Source organism: Typopeltis vanoorti, chromosome 1, assembly GCF_054136105.1.
Source record: "Typopeltis vanoorti isolate ZY-2024b chromosome 1, IOZ_Tvanoo_1.0, whole genome shotgun sequence".
NCBI classification, from domain to species: Eukaryota; Metazoa; Arthropoda; class Arachnida; order Uropygi; family Thelyphonidae; genus Typopeltis; species Typopeltis vanoorti.
The window spans coordinates 132,774,471-132,789,677 of NC_143549.1; the positions used below are offsets into that span (position 1 = coordinate 132,774,471).

The 15,207-nt window shown below is 36.9% G+C and overlaps 1 protein-coding gene across 1 annotated transcript in view; it reads right to left on the reverse strand.

Moving 5' to 3' along the window:
* The window catches only part of LOC150110439 (huntingtin-interacting protein K), a 35,317-nt gene extending 33,466 nt beyond the window's left edge, over positions 1-1,851 (reverse strand). The window contains exon 1 of the mRNA XM_090393789.1: positions 1,275-1,851. Coding sequence (XP_090249915.1) covers positions 1,275-1,424 — 150 coding nt within the window. The 5' untranslated portion in view covers positions 1,425-1,851. The remainder of the gene's footprint in view (positions 1-1,274) is intronic.
* Positions 1,852-15,207: the final 13,356 nt, after the last annotated feature.

A 15,207-nucleotide genomic window follows, 5' to 3' on the forward strand; every position in this document is an offset into this window, starting at 1 on the left:
TATATAACATTGTCACTCTTACACTGATATTCTTACCATTCCTTCCATTATAATTTAATTTTCCTGACTCTCTGTGTGAGGTCTCATACCAGAAGAGTCACTACAGTTGTATAGTTTCTTCCTATTTATTTCAAACTGTAGCTGATGGAGCGATCATTAATTCCTAGACTTCTTGGCTTTATGAAAGTAAGTTATTGAGGGGGCTGAATATGTGCTGCCAACCAAGTCATCATTATAAGACTACTGTTACTTTTGGTTGCTAGAAGGAAGTGTAATGAGTGATGCAAGCAAGGTATCAAAGGAAATCAGAGATAGAAAAAGTGGGTGGACCAGATGTGACTCGAAGTGTAAGTGAATGGAGATGAGAATGTGAGAACAGGAATTCAAGTTGGAAATTGAGGGAGATGGAGCCAAGGAGATTGTCGTGAAACCGTATAAAAAAAAAGTGGATTGCAGAAGCAATAACATATGGATATATGAGAATGGTCAGCATAAGAATTGGATAGCTTGGGATGCATGAGGAGTAGCTGAGTCTGGGAAGATATATGGGACAAGGGATAAAGGTGAGCAAACAAAAGCAGGTGGAGAGAAGTCACAGATGAGAGGTGCGGGGTTTGATTATTGGTCAAGAGACCAATAATCAAACCCCGCTTATTTTTGAATGCCAGTAGTATCAGAAATATGAAGATGAAGCTGTTGAATTGATTGAGTTTATTTGCTTGACAATAGTTGGAATAAGTGAAACAATTGGATGGGAATGATATCCTAACGGGAATAGAATGGAAGGGCATGATGTTTTTCGTGAAGATAAGAAGGGGGGGGTGCTGATGATAGTGGGAGAATACAAAGCTGAGATACAAGAAGAAAAAAAAAAATCGGCTAAACATTTTTATTCCGGTATACGGGGAGTAGGCGAGGCCATTTAGCCCTATCTAACGACAAGAAGAAAATAGTGGAAAATATTTATTTGGGCGTTCTTTAGGCCGGGAAAAGTGGAGGATGGAGTCAAATGTAGAGGAACTTGGATTAGTGAGCAAGAGAAGGGTGATCATTATAGATGATTTTAATTATCACAGTGCTGATCACTGTGGGTTTGCAGGTCGGCTAGAAGTGATAGTAATAAAATAACATATCAAAATGTTGCACTTATGCTTTAAGATTCGGGTCCAAACAAGTAACGGAAGTCACAAAATGTTTATCATATTACAGCGAAACATCAATATTGTTTTGATTCTTGTCGTTGCGAGTTTCTTAAAACAATAAATAGTACTCACGCCGGTAATATCCTGAGAACTAATTTCTTTTTCTTCGGCATAATCTGTAACTTTTTCAAGATCTGCTGCACCACTGTCATGTTTGGCAACTTTCTTGTGAGGTTTCTGTTCTTCGACAGTTGTTGCGGTATCATCAAGGTCGTCCGCCATCGTACAAATCTAACTATAGCTAATGAAAACATGGATCCGAAGCTTCTTGGGTTATATGGAATGATGGAGTTCATAGAGTTATTAATGTTTCCTTTTCCTGTGACGACAATTTTAATTTTTGCATGTTTTTTTCGAGTCAATCAGAATTTTTACACCACATGAAAAAACTACATTTACAGCGGTAGCTGTGTATCCACAGGAAAGCACCCCGACGATTTCTGGCATATATATATATATATAATTGGATTTTTTAAACAAGAGCTGCATTAAAAAATAGTTTAAAAAAAAAACATTGTAAAGAGAATTAATAAAGAAAAAGATAATAGTGTAGCTCAGTGGAAGTGGCGCTTGGTCGCTCGAAATTAGACTTAGGTTCAAGTCCAGTTGTCGACTAGCCGAGTGGAGGAATTTTTCTAAGCCTATTGACAGCGGGTTTTTCCTCCTGGAAACTAGGGTTTTTCGTCCCGTAAACTCAAGAAAATCGATCGTAGTGCCCACATTATTTCAGACAGTAACCTATCCTGTTACGGTTAGGTACCAAGAGATGGCAGTACTTGTTCGTCAGCCTCTTCATCGGTGGCTGCCTAAAATTAGTAATAGATATGGGCAGCCAGTGCTGTCGCCAGATTAGATCGCGCTCTGAGGCAAACAATTAAATATTGCCCTTGATGGATTATAAGACAAAAATATGAGAAAACCTCCAATTGCTGTTTTTTTATTACAAGAGAAACATTAATGAAACGATTACATAATAATATTAATTAAATTTTTTCTCTAGATATCGCACAATAAAACTGTTTAGAAGCTCTTCGAAATTTAAATTATAAGCTATGTCCACCTCTGTCGATATGGTTGCTAGACCAACCAATCTTTCTTGGGTTATTGCTGTTCGTAAATAATTCTTTATCAGTTTAAGCGTAGAAAAACTTCTTTCTGCACTTGCTATGCTAACAATTTCTGTTGTAGCAACGGCGTCTGCCGCAATATGGCTGAACAGGTGCCCTTATTAAGCCATACCATGAGGCAGACTGCCTCTATGCTGTACCCTGTCGACGGTACTGTAGGCAGCTATCTCTGATTGGCTACTGGTGGAGATTGAACTGCCCACTCAGTCTCCAAAGGCTAGATAGGATATAAAGGCCTTGCCTACTCCCTATATGAAAATAAAAAGACATTAGCCGATTTATTTTATTTATATTTATTTAAAGGTAATCAACATACTCATGAACAGTACAAAGTGCAAACAGGAAGAGTGGCGGTATGGTAAGAAAGATCAAATCAGATTATGAGAGAAAAAAGCTAAGCAGGCCAAAGTAAATCCAAAAGAGTTTTTCCATTATGTGGCAAGTAAGATGAAGAATGACTATGGAAGGATGACTATAATCAATGGTGATGGTAGGAAAGTGACTGAAGTAAAAAAAAAGGTTGAGTTACGTGATCACTTGGCAAAGTTATTCATTCAGGTAAAGATTTTGCAGTGGCTTGTGTGACAGACTGATTTCAGAATTAAGGGAGATGAACAATCAGGGCCTGTCAGAGAGCATATGATGCCCCTAGGCAAAGACAATTTAGGCGTCCCTATGCATTGTCTCTCTCTATATATATTTTGTCATACTCACACAAGCACACGTACACCTACACATGTGGGTATTTATAAAAATATTATCATTATAAACATTAAAAAAAATTATTAATCAAAGCCAATACATTTGTAAAAATATATCATTACTCCTAATATCTGTATAGCAAGAAAATTATTATATCTTAAATAAGTCTTAGCGCCCCTAAGCGATTACCTAAGTTTACCAAATGATAAAACCGGCCCTGTGAACAGTACATATGTATATCAACCTAAATTTAGCAGTGAGACTGGATGGAATGTTGTGGCGTGTGCTATGAAAATGTGCAAGAGAATTTTTGCAATGATTCTGATAAAGTTATCCAATTTAAGTCTCAGCCCATGTAAGAATCAAGGAGTGGAAGCGGGGTAATATAATCACATTAACGTGGCTTCAAAAGAGAAGCAGCAAATTACAAACCAATTAATATCAGGATTGGTGGATAAAAAATATTGGAAAAGTTGGTTGCAAGTAAAATCCAGCAATGGGTGAATAGGAACAGGATACTGTATGGTGGGCAGCATGGTTTCGTAAAAGGTAGGTCCTCCCTTACAAATCTACTAACGTTTCATAAGAGAGTAACAGCAGAAACAAACAAGAGAAATGGTTACACCATGCTGGCCTATTGTAAAGGCATTCCACTGAATACCACATGGAAAACTTTTACAAAAGTTGGAACAAATGAAAAGCAGGTAGCATGGATGGGAAGAGATAGCTGAGAGACTGACACCAGAGAGAGTAATATGTTGGAGTGGATTCTAGGAGAATGAGGGTGACTTATGGAATACTTTGGGATTCTGTGCCAGGAGACCAGTACTCTTTATTTTGTATATTAATGAGATAGGGAAGCTTTATGGTGGTAATTCAGTTGTTTGCTGAAGATACAACACTAGTCAGGGCAATTATTGATAAAGGTAATGTAGATGTCCTATAGAATGGTTTAAGTAAATTGACATTGTGGCAGAAGTAATGGTTATCAATTTAATGTTGCAAAATGTATGGTATTTTTTGCACTTTGTGTTGTATACTATGTGTCATACTGATGGTGCTGGATTGTAAGAAACTGATGAGGCTAGGGATGTGTGGGTAATGGTGAGCAGAGATGACGTTCAGAGTGGATATTGGAAAATTTGGCAAAATAGTTCAAAGATTTCTTTATTTACAAATAAATATAAGTATGTTATCCCTCTTTATAAAGCTATGATTCCACTGCATCTTGACTACTGTGCATAGATTTAGTCACCTGGACTTCTTGTCACTCAGGAAGTTATGGAAGGGTGTCAAAGACAAATGACTAAGCTGGTGACAGATTTGTGGAATGCTCCCTAAGAGTAGGCTGATCATATGTATAGTCTTGAACGGGACAGTGTTTTATTTTATTTTTTTCATATTTCCTGGCCGTTTACCGTCGTTTTAATAAAAATTTCAATTCCGTCCTCTATTTAATAAAAGTTATAAATATACTTTAATATTGGTTAATCTTAAATTAATATTCATAATCCTATATCAATATCATGGATACCAGGTTATATAAATAATTTGTATAACCATTGAGTCACATTGTTCGATACTAAATATTGATATCTGCAGTGATTTATTCAGAAGAAAATAAAAAATGCATATTGGGAGCACTTGTGCTTCTCAAACTCGGTGTCTGTTCTGCTCTAGTGTTAGTTTTTGATTTCCATGTATGCTAACCGTTGGCTTTGTTATTCGATGCCGGTGGTTTAAATTTCATATTTTTTAAAGCATTAAATCTATCCATGCAATGTCAAAGAGGCGAAACTGCAATATTAATTACTATATCCAGAAAGAATTCAAATTTATTAAACTGGACAAGCTGTGTAGTGATGGAACAAAAGTTGTATGCCTACATTGTAATGTCCATTTTTCCGTTGCGCATAGAGGCAGAAGCGACATCAACCAACATCTACGTAACCAGAAACAATGATGCTGAAAAGCTCTGGCTTGAATTGTAAATTCAAGCCAGAGCTTTTCAAACTTGAAAACATCAGCTCGGTTATGGTGAGACGTGACAGTGACAGTGCAAGCGATAAAATTGCAGCAAGTGAAGCTCTTGTTGCTTATCATACTGTACGTCACGGTCAAAGTTTTCGCGCAAATGAAATGGCGTCTTGTCGACATTGATAAATAAAATTTATGAAACAAAATTTTCGTCAGCACGTACCAACTCAAAACCAATAATTACCAATGTTTTATCACCATACATATTGGGCGAATTAATATAGGATCTGAATAAAGCAAAAAGCATTAGTCAGTTTGGATGCATCAAACAAAAGAGGCATCAAACTTTTTCCAATCGTTGTGTGGTACTTTTTTGCCAAATTGTTGTGTTCAAGGCAAAATTATAGACTTTATTTCCTTACCTGGTGAAACTTCTGACCTACAGTATGTCATGTTGAAGGAAGTAAGTGATGACAAATTTGCCTTACAAAACAAATTGTTGCTTTGTGTGCTGATAATACGAACAGCAATTTTGGAGGTTGCAAAAGCCTTGACAAAAATAATGTGTGGCAAAAACTTGAAACTGAACTGAAGAAGCAGATTATCGGTATTGGTTGTGGGGGCACAGATTATAGACAATTAGCTCCAGTATGCTGTCGACTGTTTATTTACCAATTGATATTGAATGCTTTGCAGTGAAAATATACAAATACTTCAATATATACACAGTCAGAGATGAAGAACTGAAAAACGTTTGTGGCTTTGCATGAAAAAATTACGCTAAATTGTTAGATCATGGAAATACGAGATTTTTTCCTTGGATCCATCAACTGACAGAATTTTAAGCATATTTGATGGGTTTCGTTCTTAATTTCTTTCTCAAGAAAAATGCTCTGTTATGTCGTGAAAATTGTTTGAAGATCCCTTTTCGAAATTGCAGTGGTCATTTGAAAGAGATCAAGTGTCTTCGTTTTAAACAAGCATTAGCTTAATTGAAAAAGATAATATTTCAACTGCAGAAATAACTATGAACATTGAAAATCTTGTAAAGAATTTAGTCCAGAAAAAGTGAAGTGTTTGTAACTACCGATGTCAAAAAACAACTCAAAATGTTAATAGATTCAGGACAAATTAATGTGGCTAAGTTTTTTGAGGTAGTTGAGAATTTCCATAAAACAAGCATAGAATATGTCAACAAGTGGAAGTGTAGCTTAGGAAACACTAAGAAGTTTAAGTGGGTACTACTAAGAAAGACAACTGAATGATAAGAAATACAGGACAGCCAAAACGAGGAACTCGTTAGACGCATAGAAACAGAAGAAACTCGTATATTCGATCAGTGGGCCCTGATAAAATCTATAATTGTGAGACAGTTGGATACATGAATTAAAGAAAATATTCCTATATCTGATAGATGGGTACTGATTTTTTTCTGAAATGAGCGAAAAACGTCTAGACTTTCAAGACTTTTGTAATATTGTAGAGTTTATTCTTTGTTTTCCAGGATGTACAGCACCTGTTGAGAAATCTAGATTAAGTGTTGAGATAATGAGGACTATGATAGTCATATGACAAAATTGTGTCATGGAGTGCGAGAAGTTTTATGATAAGGTGTTGAAAGACCGAAATTTGCTGCGTAAGATTACTTCATCGGAGAAATATTCATGGTACGATCGTGGTAAAATACAGTTCCCCCTCTACGTCTACCTAAATTTTTTATTATTATTATTATTATTATTTTAACGGTGTCTCCATGGAGTCAAAAGGCTCATCGCGGGAGACCCGACATTGACACACTAACCATTATTTACACAATACCTGTCATACCTCTTCTTAAATTCATTCACAGTTAAAGCATTCACAATCAGTTCTGGCAAAGCATTCCACCCATTCACAACCCTCCAAGTAAAAAATCTAGTCCTAACACCCTTGTTAACCACACTCTTACACAATCTCCAGGGATGGCCCCTCGTTCTCTCACATCCTGTATTGGTCTTAAGAATATCATCAGTATCAATCCTGTAAAATCCCTTTAACAATTTAAATACCTCTATCATATCTCCTCTCCTACGTCTATCAGCTAGTTTTTGGAGCCCACAGATCATCAATCTATCCTCATAGGGAACATCCTACAGACCTGCAACAATCTTTGTAACCCGCCTCTGAATCCTCTCTACCACTTCCGCCTCACCAAGAAATCCTGGCGACCAGATCTGTGCACAATAGTCCAAATGCGGCCTTATTAATGCCTTATAGAGTGCAATAATAACTTCCCTATCCCTGCTTGTTAGTGTGTTCCTCAACAACCATGTAATTTGATGTGATGTTTTGGCAATCTTAGCAATATGCCCTTTAAACTTAAGTTCTCTGTCCACAATAACTCCCAAGTCTCTTGTCTCATCAACTTCCTGCAGTTCAGTTCCGTTAATATAGTAAACAGCATGCGATGTCATCCTCCCGAAGTGCATCACCTTACACTTAGCCACGTTGAACTGACAGCCATTTACCTCAGTCCATAGCGTCAGCCTATTTAAGTCATCCTGTAAAATATCCACATCATTTGAATTGATTATCGCTCTTCCCAATTTTGCATCATCAGCAAACAAGTGGATATTCCTTTCACAAAACCATGTTGCCCCTTATAAAGTATCATATTGCTGTCCACCCAGTCCTGAATTCTAATTTTAACTAATTTCTCCAAAATCTTAACCACCACTCCAGATATATTGATTGGTCTATAATTTGCAACATCAGTCTTAGAGCCTCCCTTGTGCAATGGAACTATTTTCCCCTCTTTCCACTCTATTGGCACTTTACCAGAACTGAGGCTTAAATTAAACATCCTGGTTAGAGGAGTTGCTAATTCTCTTGCACATTCTCGTAACACATGGGTCGATATGCCATCTAACCCAATGGCAGTGTTAGCATTAAGGTTCTTTAATATATTAAGCACCTCAATTTCATCTATCTCTATACTCTCATCAGTCAATGGCACATCTGACACTGCACTATCACTACGAAGATGGTACACTTTTGCGAAATGATCACTAAGCAACTCAACTATTTGATTAGCTTCAGTAATTTCCTTACCATCAACACTTTTTAAAGTAATCTTTCCATGGATATTCTTCCTTTTACTAGCCACATAGCGAAAGAACTCTTTAGGGTTTCTTTTGGATTCATCAGCTAGCTTCCTCTCATAATTAGCTTTGGCTTTCCTTACCATACAGGTTACTCTCTTTGCCTGTACCTTATATTGCTCATTGGAACGCTCATCACCTTTTTCTTTATATGTCTTCCACAACCTTTTCTTTATCTGCAACTCTTGTTTAATAGTATTAGTCATCCATTTTATTCCTACATGATTTCTCCTTCTGACTCTGGGAATACAGTCTGATACAGCTTTCTTCAAATACTCCTTGAGAATCTCCCACGCACCATCAACATCTCTCCCCTTGAATTTCTCATCCCATAATACAGCTGAAAGCTGACTTCTCAGCTTGCCATAATCACCAGCCTTGTAATTCCACATATACCCATTCTTAATAGAATATTCAGTACGTCTTTCAATCTCCCAGGTCAAGACCACATGATCGCTTTCCCCAAGTGGAGACATTGTAACTAAATTACTTATTGATATGTTCTCCGATGTTATGACCAGATCTAACACTCTAGAATCTCTTGTCCCTTCCATCACCTGCTGTCTCAGGTAATTATCTCTTAACAATTGTATAAACTCCATTTCCTTTGTTCCTTGTGACCATTCCTTCCCCCAATCTATGTCCCCAAAGTTAAAATCCCCCATAATAATTACTTGACCTTTACTCATCGTGCTAATTTGCCAATACATGCTATCTATATTCTCCCTTATTCCCCTTGGATTATAGCAACAACCAATTACATATTTCGCCTTGTTAATCTCTATCTCACACCAAACAGCCTCTAATGAACTGCCCTCTACATACCTGTCACAGTGAGGTACTTCTATCTTTTTTGGCTTTAATGTTTCGACTATCATTAATAAAACCCCTCCCCCCATTCTGTCATCTCTGTCCTGCCTGAAAATACTGTACCCCTTACATTCAATCCCAATATCATTCTTGGTTAACCAAGTTTCACTAATTCCTATAATTTTTGGCCATGTTGTACTAAGTAATGACAAAAATTCTTCACACTTATTCCTAATACTTCGAGCATTGGTATACATAAACTGCAATATACCCTTCCTCCCATAATATCCCTGTGTGCGAATTACCCCACTCTGTCTACTGTTAACATTCTGCGAACAATTAATCCCAGTTTCACAACGATTAATGACCTTAGTATTATTTATAGCTAACTCTATCACCTGCCTCCCTAGCAAATCCCATTTCCCTGTTTATGACCCTTTACTCTGTCCTTTATCAATAAATGTTCTAAATGCCAAGCTCCTAATCCATTTAAGTGCAAACCATCTCTCTTAAAATACTCATTCCTTTTATCAAACTCATCCCAGACATTCATAAAATGAATATTCAGTTTCATTTCTTTGCAAAACCTTTTACACAATCTGGACACCATTCCATTTACTATAATTGCTCTTCTGTTCATTTCATCACAATCAAATCGTGGTAGCACACTCATGATCTTTCCACTCTCACTCTTTGCATTCATTGCAATCATTAAATTCTTCAAATCCCGTCTTACAGAAAATCTTTCGCTACGTAGATCATTCGTCCCTATAACTGCAATAATCTCACTCACTCTATCTTTCTGCAATTCCACAGCCCTAGTTATATCCTTAATCTTTGACCCTGGATAACACGCTTTAATTACTCTACCATCCTTCACACCCTTAATTATAGAATTCCCATACAGCACAACATCTTTTTTGCTTCTTCTTAACTTGGCATCGTTTACTCCCACTGATGCTTGTTTTTGTTCCTGAACCTCTCTCACATTCTTTAGTATATCACTCAGTAATATGTGTGTATCTATTTCTGCACTATTTATGCCATGCACATATTTACTTCTGTCATTCTCATACTTTGTCATTCTTAATCCCCCCATACTTCCTATTCCATAAAAAATATTAGAACATATTGGAATTCTAAAAGATAGATTATACAATTTGGTCTGATCAAAATTATAAAATATATTACAGTCATTTAAAAATGTCCGTTCATTTGTTTCAGGAGAACTTGCACAACACAGTCTACTCCACATGCTTCTATCCGATACATTGGGATATGGCTGTATAAAACATGTATGTTCCCTATGTGACTGATGGTAGCTAACTGCGAAGTCTTGATGATCACTTAAACTTGGGATATTAGTCAAACCAGATGTATCATCATATATTACATTAAAACTTCTGCGATCATACGAGTCACTTAATACAGGCAAAACATTTGATATATTCGAAGATGTGGAATGGACTGCACAGTCTTTCGTTTCTACTTTGACATCAGATTCAAGAGGGGATACTATAGAAACACAAGATGTTAAGTAATCTGGATTGACATCACCAGCAACCACAGAAGAAATGGCTGACTCAGATGACATACCCAAGTTTGTGACTGGCAGGTGAGAATCAGCCATAGCATCAGAAACCGACAACACACTGCCATGCACACATTCACCTGAATTGATGAAAGGACCATCATCACCGCTAAAAACCGTGATTGCAGCATCAGAAACCGACAACACACCGTTATGCACACATTCACCTGAATTGATGAAAGGACTGTTGTCATCACTACCCAAGGTTGTGACTGTTAGGTGAGAATCAACTGTAGCATCAGACACTGAACAAGACAATACACCCGTATGCACACTTTCACCTGACAGTTGACCCTCAGCAACCAAGTGAACAATGATCGGTTTCCCTGCTTCATGACGATCATAATCTAAAGCGCTCTGCTGTATGCCTTCCACAGAATCATTGTACTTATTAGCATTAATCATTGTACTTATGGGTTCTATCACTGAAGAATAATGGTAAGCTCAATATATTTATGTAATAAAACTTTTTTATCATCTTTCTTTTTCAAGAATACAGAGTATTACATAACTATATTACATTCCTAACACTATATTACATATATATATAGTTTGAGGAATATTCTATCACTTTGTTCTATGCTTATATGTATTTTCGCAGAATGCAGAGGTTTCCATTTAAAATGAATTACTGTGGTTGCTTTGACTTATGCTGATTTGAGGATCATTTTAAAAGGTTGTACTGCTTGATTTCATAGTTCCTCAAATAATGAGAAAGTTTTAACAGATTCAAAGACCATCTCTCCACTTCAATAACATTAATAAATAATATGAGTTAGTATTCATTGCACCATTCAATAATCTGTTGTAAAACTTGTACATGGTCCATTGTATACGTGTTTGTGCATATAAGATTTGAATACCAGACGTATATATGAGATAAGATATATTTTAAAAAAATAAGCTAACACCTTTTGTTCTCTTATAGGGATTAGTGAGGAGTTTTATCCCTAAATAGGGATAAAATCCCTATGAACAGCCTTGCTGTTCTTTTGGACATGAAAGATCTAGATTTGCATAAAGCTTATGAAATAATAATAATAATTTTTTTTTTGTGTGTGTATACATCCAAATGCACAAAAAATGTTTTGTCTCACTGGAGAAAACATATTCGGGAAGATTTCTGCGGTGTTATGAAACTGTTGGCAATCGATGCAGTGTTGGGAAGAACCATGAGTGTGCAGTTCAATCGCCACCGACAGCCAATTAGAGATAGTTGGCCGAAGACTAGCACGTAATTATAAGCGGCAACAGCTGAAGTAACTAGCAAACAAATGCTACCATCTCATGGTCCCTAATCCTAACACGATGTGTTACTGTCTGAAATAATGTGGACTATACGATCAATTTCCTTACACGTGACCAAAAACACGAGTTTCCGGGAGAAAATACCAGCTTGAAAAAACCGTGCCAGAGATCGAATAACTCGGAAACGAGTCGAAGAGACTTAGAAAAGGTTCTTCTATTAGGCGACTAGACTGGAAATTAAGACTATCTTCAGGTGGCCTAATTCATAGGATACAAACATCACTTCCATTGAGATATACATATATCAAAAAATCGCTTTGTGTAAATAACCAACCATATGAACTCTACCCGATCTTCTAGAATCAATCATAACTACGACTACAGCCCTGATCAGGCAATAATCAATACCAAAAATTCAGTTCCAATGAAATTTCAAACCGATTAAAGTCTAGTATGTTCTGATATTCTCGCCCACTTCTGCTAGCGTTCTTATTCTCTAACAGGAAAATCAATACATGAAAACTCATAACTCCATGGAAAACTATAATAATTATTGCTTAATCAGGGATCTCCTCCACATTGCGAGTACTCAAAATCTAAACTTAGCATTAATCACTCTATTGATTGAGCTGAAATTATTTCTGAAGCCTTGCTGTTCTTTTGGACATGAAGGATCTAGATTTGCATAAAGCTTATGAAATAATAATAAAAAAAAATTGTGAGTGTGTGTATATACAAATAAGTGCCCAAAAAATGTTTTGCCTCACTGGAAAAAACATATTCGGGAAGATTTCCGTGTGGTTATGAAACAGTTGGCAATCGATGTAATGTTGGGAAGAACCATGACTAAAGGAAATCTAGATTAGCAAAAGGACGCGAATATATTGGTCAAATGCGGAACTAAGTGGGTTTACCAGTTCCATGATGCGAATTGTAAGTTGAAAAATTCGTAATCAGGAAACACACATGGAATATAGAGTATACAACTGGTGGGAGAAACCTTTAGGGAGATTTGAGAGATGAGGCATCTGGAAGATAATGGTGTACAAGGACCTAAAGTTTAGAGAACACTTTGCTAAAATTGTTAGGATACAGCAGAGTATGACGTGGACGACCACGACTCGAAAAAAGATGTTCTCGTTCTTTAATTAAAGACTTTATCAGTCCACATGAATTATTGCGCACGCATTTGGTCACCTATTTTTCAAAAAGATGAAGTCATATTGGAAAGGGTAAAGAGACTGAACTAGGGTGGTTTCTGGTCTTTGGAATATTGAGTATGAAGAAAAAATGAAGAAATGCAATTTACAGTCTGGTGGTTAGGAGGAAAAGGAAGAGATATAATTTCATATATATAAATAAACTAGTAAGAGTAATTACCAAATCATTGTGGATGAAGTTTTTAATAGAATAATCGGAAACAAGGGGAGTACAAGAAGCTGCTTAAGAAGGTGTGAGCTGGGGTGGTGAGGAATAGTTTTTTGCATGAAGAGTGGAGAGTGATTAGAATGTATTGCTCTGTGTGGCGAGTCCGGAGACAACGAGTGCATTAAATTAACTTTCTGTTACATTGGGACCTCTGACAAAAGTCTCTGTCCACCAAGGAAGTGTGATAATAAGACTTAATATTGTAAAATGAGAGCAAACATCAATTTCTCTTAGTAAATTCATGCTGTTCCTAGCTAAATATAATTTTCAACCAGGTTTGTATAAAAGCTCTCAAAAAACGTTCCCGATATCTGGGAATATTCATTGGTCAATACATGTAGATACTCGTATATATCATCCTTGTGCATCACAATTATCATACATTACTTTCACTCCTGAAGATCTGCCATGTGCAAGTATTTAAGTTGTACAGCCAGGTCCAGGGATATATTCAATTCTGCTAGCCAAAAACAAAAAAAGCCGAATACTTTATTATGCAGCGATTAATACCTCCACATAGCTTTTCATCACACTAAAAAATCACGCCATTCAGTGTAAATGTTATATTGAACTCCATATCAATTGTTAACCTGGATAAGCAGAGCAAGCATTCATTATCTGAAGTCTCTTCTTCATCAACACGATTTTATTAAAAATATCCACACCCCCTGCTCACTCCTCTCTCACTAATATGAAAGGCAATAATATGGAGTTGATCCACCATTTCTTTTTATAACAGCCTTCATTCTTCTGTGAAGGAGTTCTACAGGATATCCCAAAATTCACGCAAGATTTAAATTTAGCGCCATTTGTGCGGTAAAGTGTTGCCAACGAGAAAAAAAAGACAGTGACAGCTGACAGTTCAGGGTTATTAAAAATGGAGCGCTACACGAAAGAACAACGCATTTTCATTGTTGAGCAATATTTTAAAAAGAATTAAGATTTGGCAGCTACAGTTCGCAATTTTCGTACAAAATATGGTCAGAATAGTGATTTAACGTCAACTGTGAAAAGATTAATTAAAAAATTCAAGGAAACTGGATCAATTAGTGATCTTATACACTATGGCCGTCCTTCAACAGAACACACCGAAGCAGTTCGTGAGAGTATTGCTGAGAGTTCAGGAACATCGATTCGGCACCGTGGTCTTGAATTGGGCATTTCGAGAAGCTCTCTACAGCGTATTCTCATGAAAGATTTGCATCTTTATGCTTACAAAGTTCAATTGACTCAAGAACTGAAGCCTACCGACCACACACAGCGAAGAGAGTTCGTTGAATGGATTATGGAACTACAACAAGTGGATGCTTATTTTTCGAACAAAATCATCTTCAGCGATGAGTCTCATTTTCATCTTGATGGCTTCGTTAATCGACAAAATTGTCGCATTTGGGGTTCAGAAAATCCACGAGTGATTGTTGAGAAACAAATGCATCCACAGCGTGTCAATGTTTGGTGCGGATTTTGGGCTGGAGGCATCATCGGTCCATTCTTCTTCGAAAATGCGGCTGGTAAGGCAATAACAGTTAATGGTGCTCGCTATCGCCACATGATAATCTAATTTTTTGTGCCTAAATTGCAAGATATGGATGTGGACGACATGTGGTTTCAACAAGACGGTGCCACATGCCATACAGCCCGAGAAACAATTCAATTACTGCACGAGTCATTTCCTGGTCGTGTAATTTCCCGTTTTGGTGATCAGAATTGGCCGCCCAGATCATGTGACTTAACGCCGTTGGACTTTTTTCTTTGGGATTTTTTGAAGTCTAAGGTGTATGCCAACAAGCCCACGACCACCCACGCTTTGAAGGAGGAAATTGAGCGCTGTATCAACGAAATTCAGCCACATTTATGCAAAACGGTCATGGAAAATTTCGACAAAAGAGTGCGTATGTGCCAGCAAAGTCGTGCAGGCCATTTACCCGATATGCTATTCCATGCATAACCCTATACTGTATACTTTATGAATCAATAAGAAA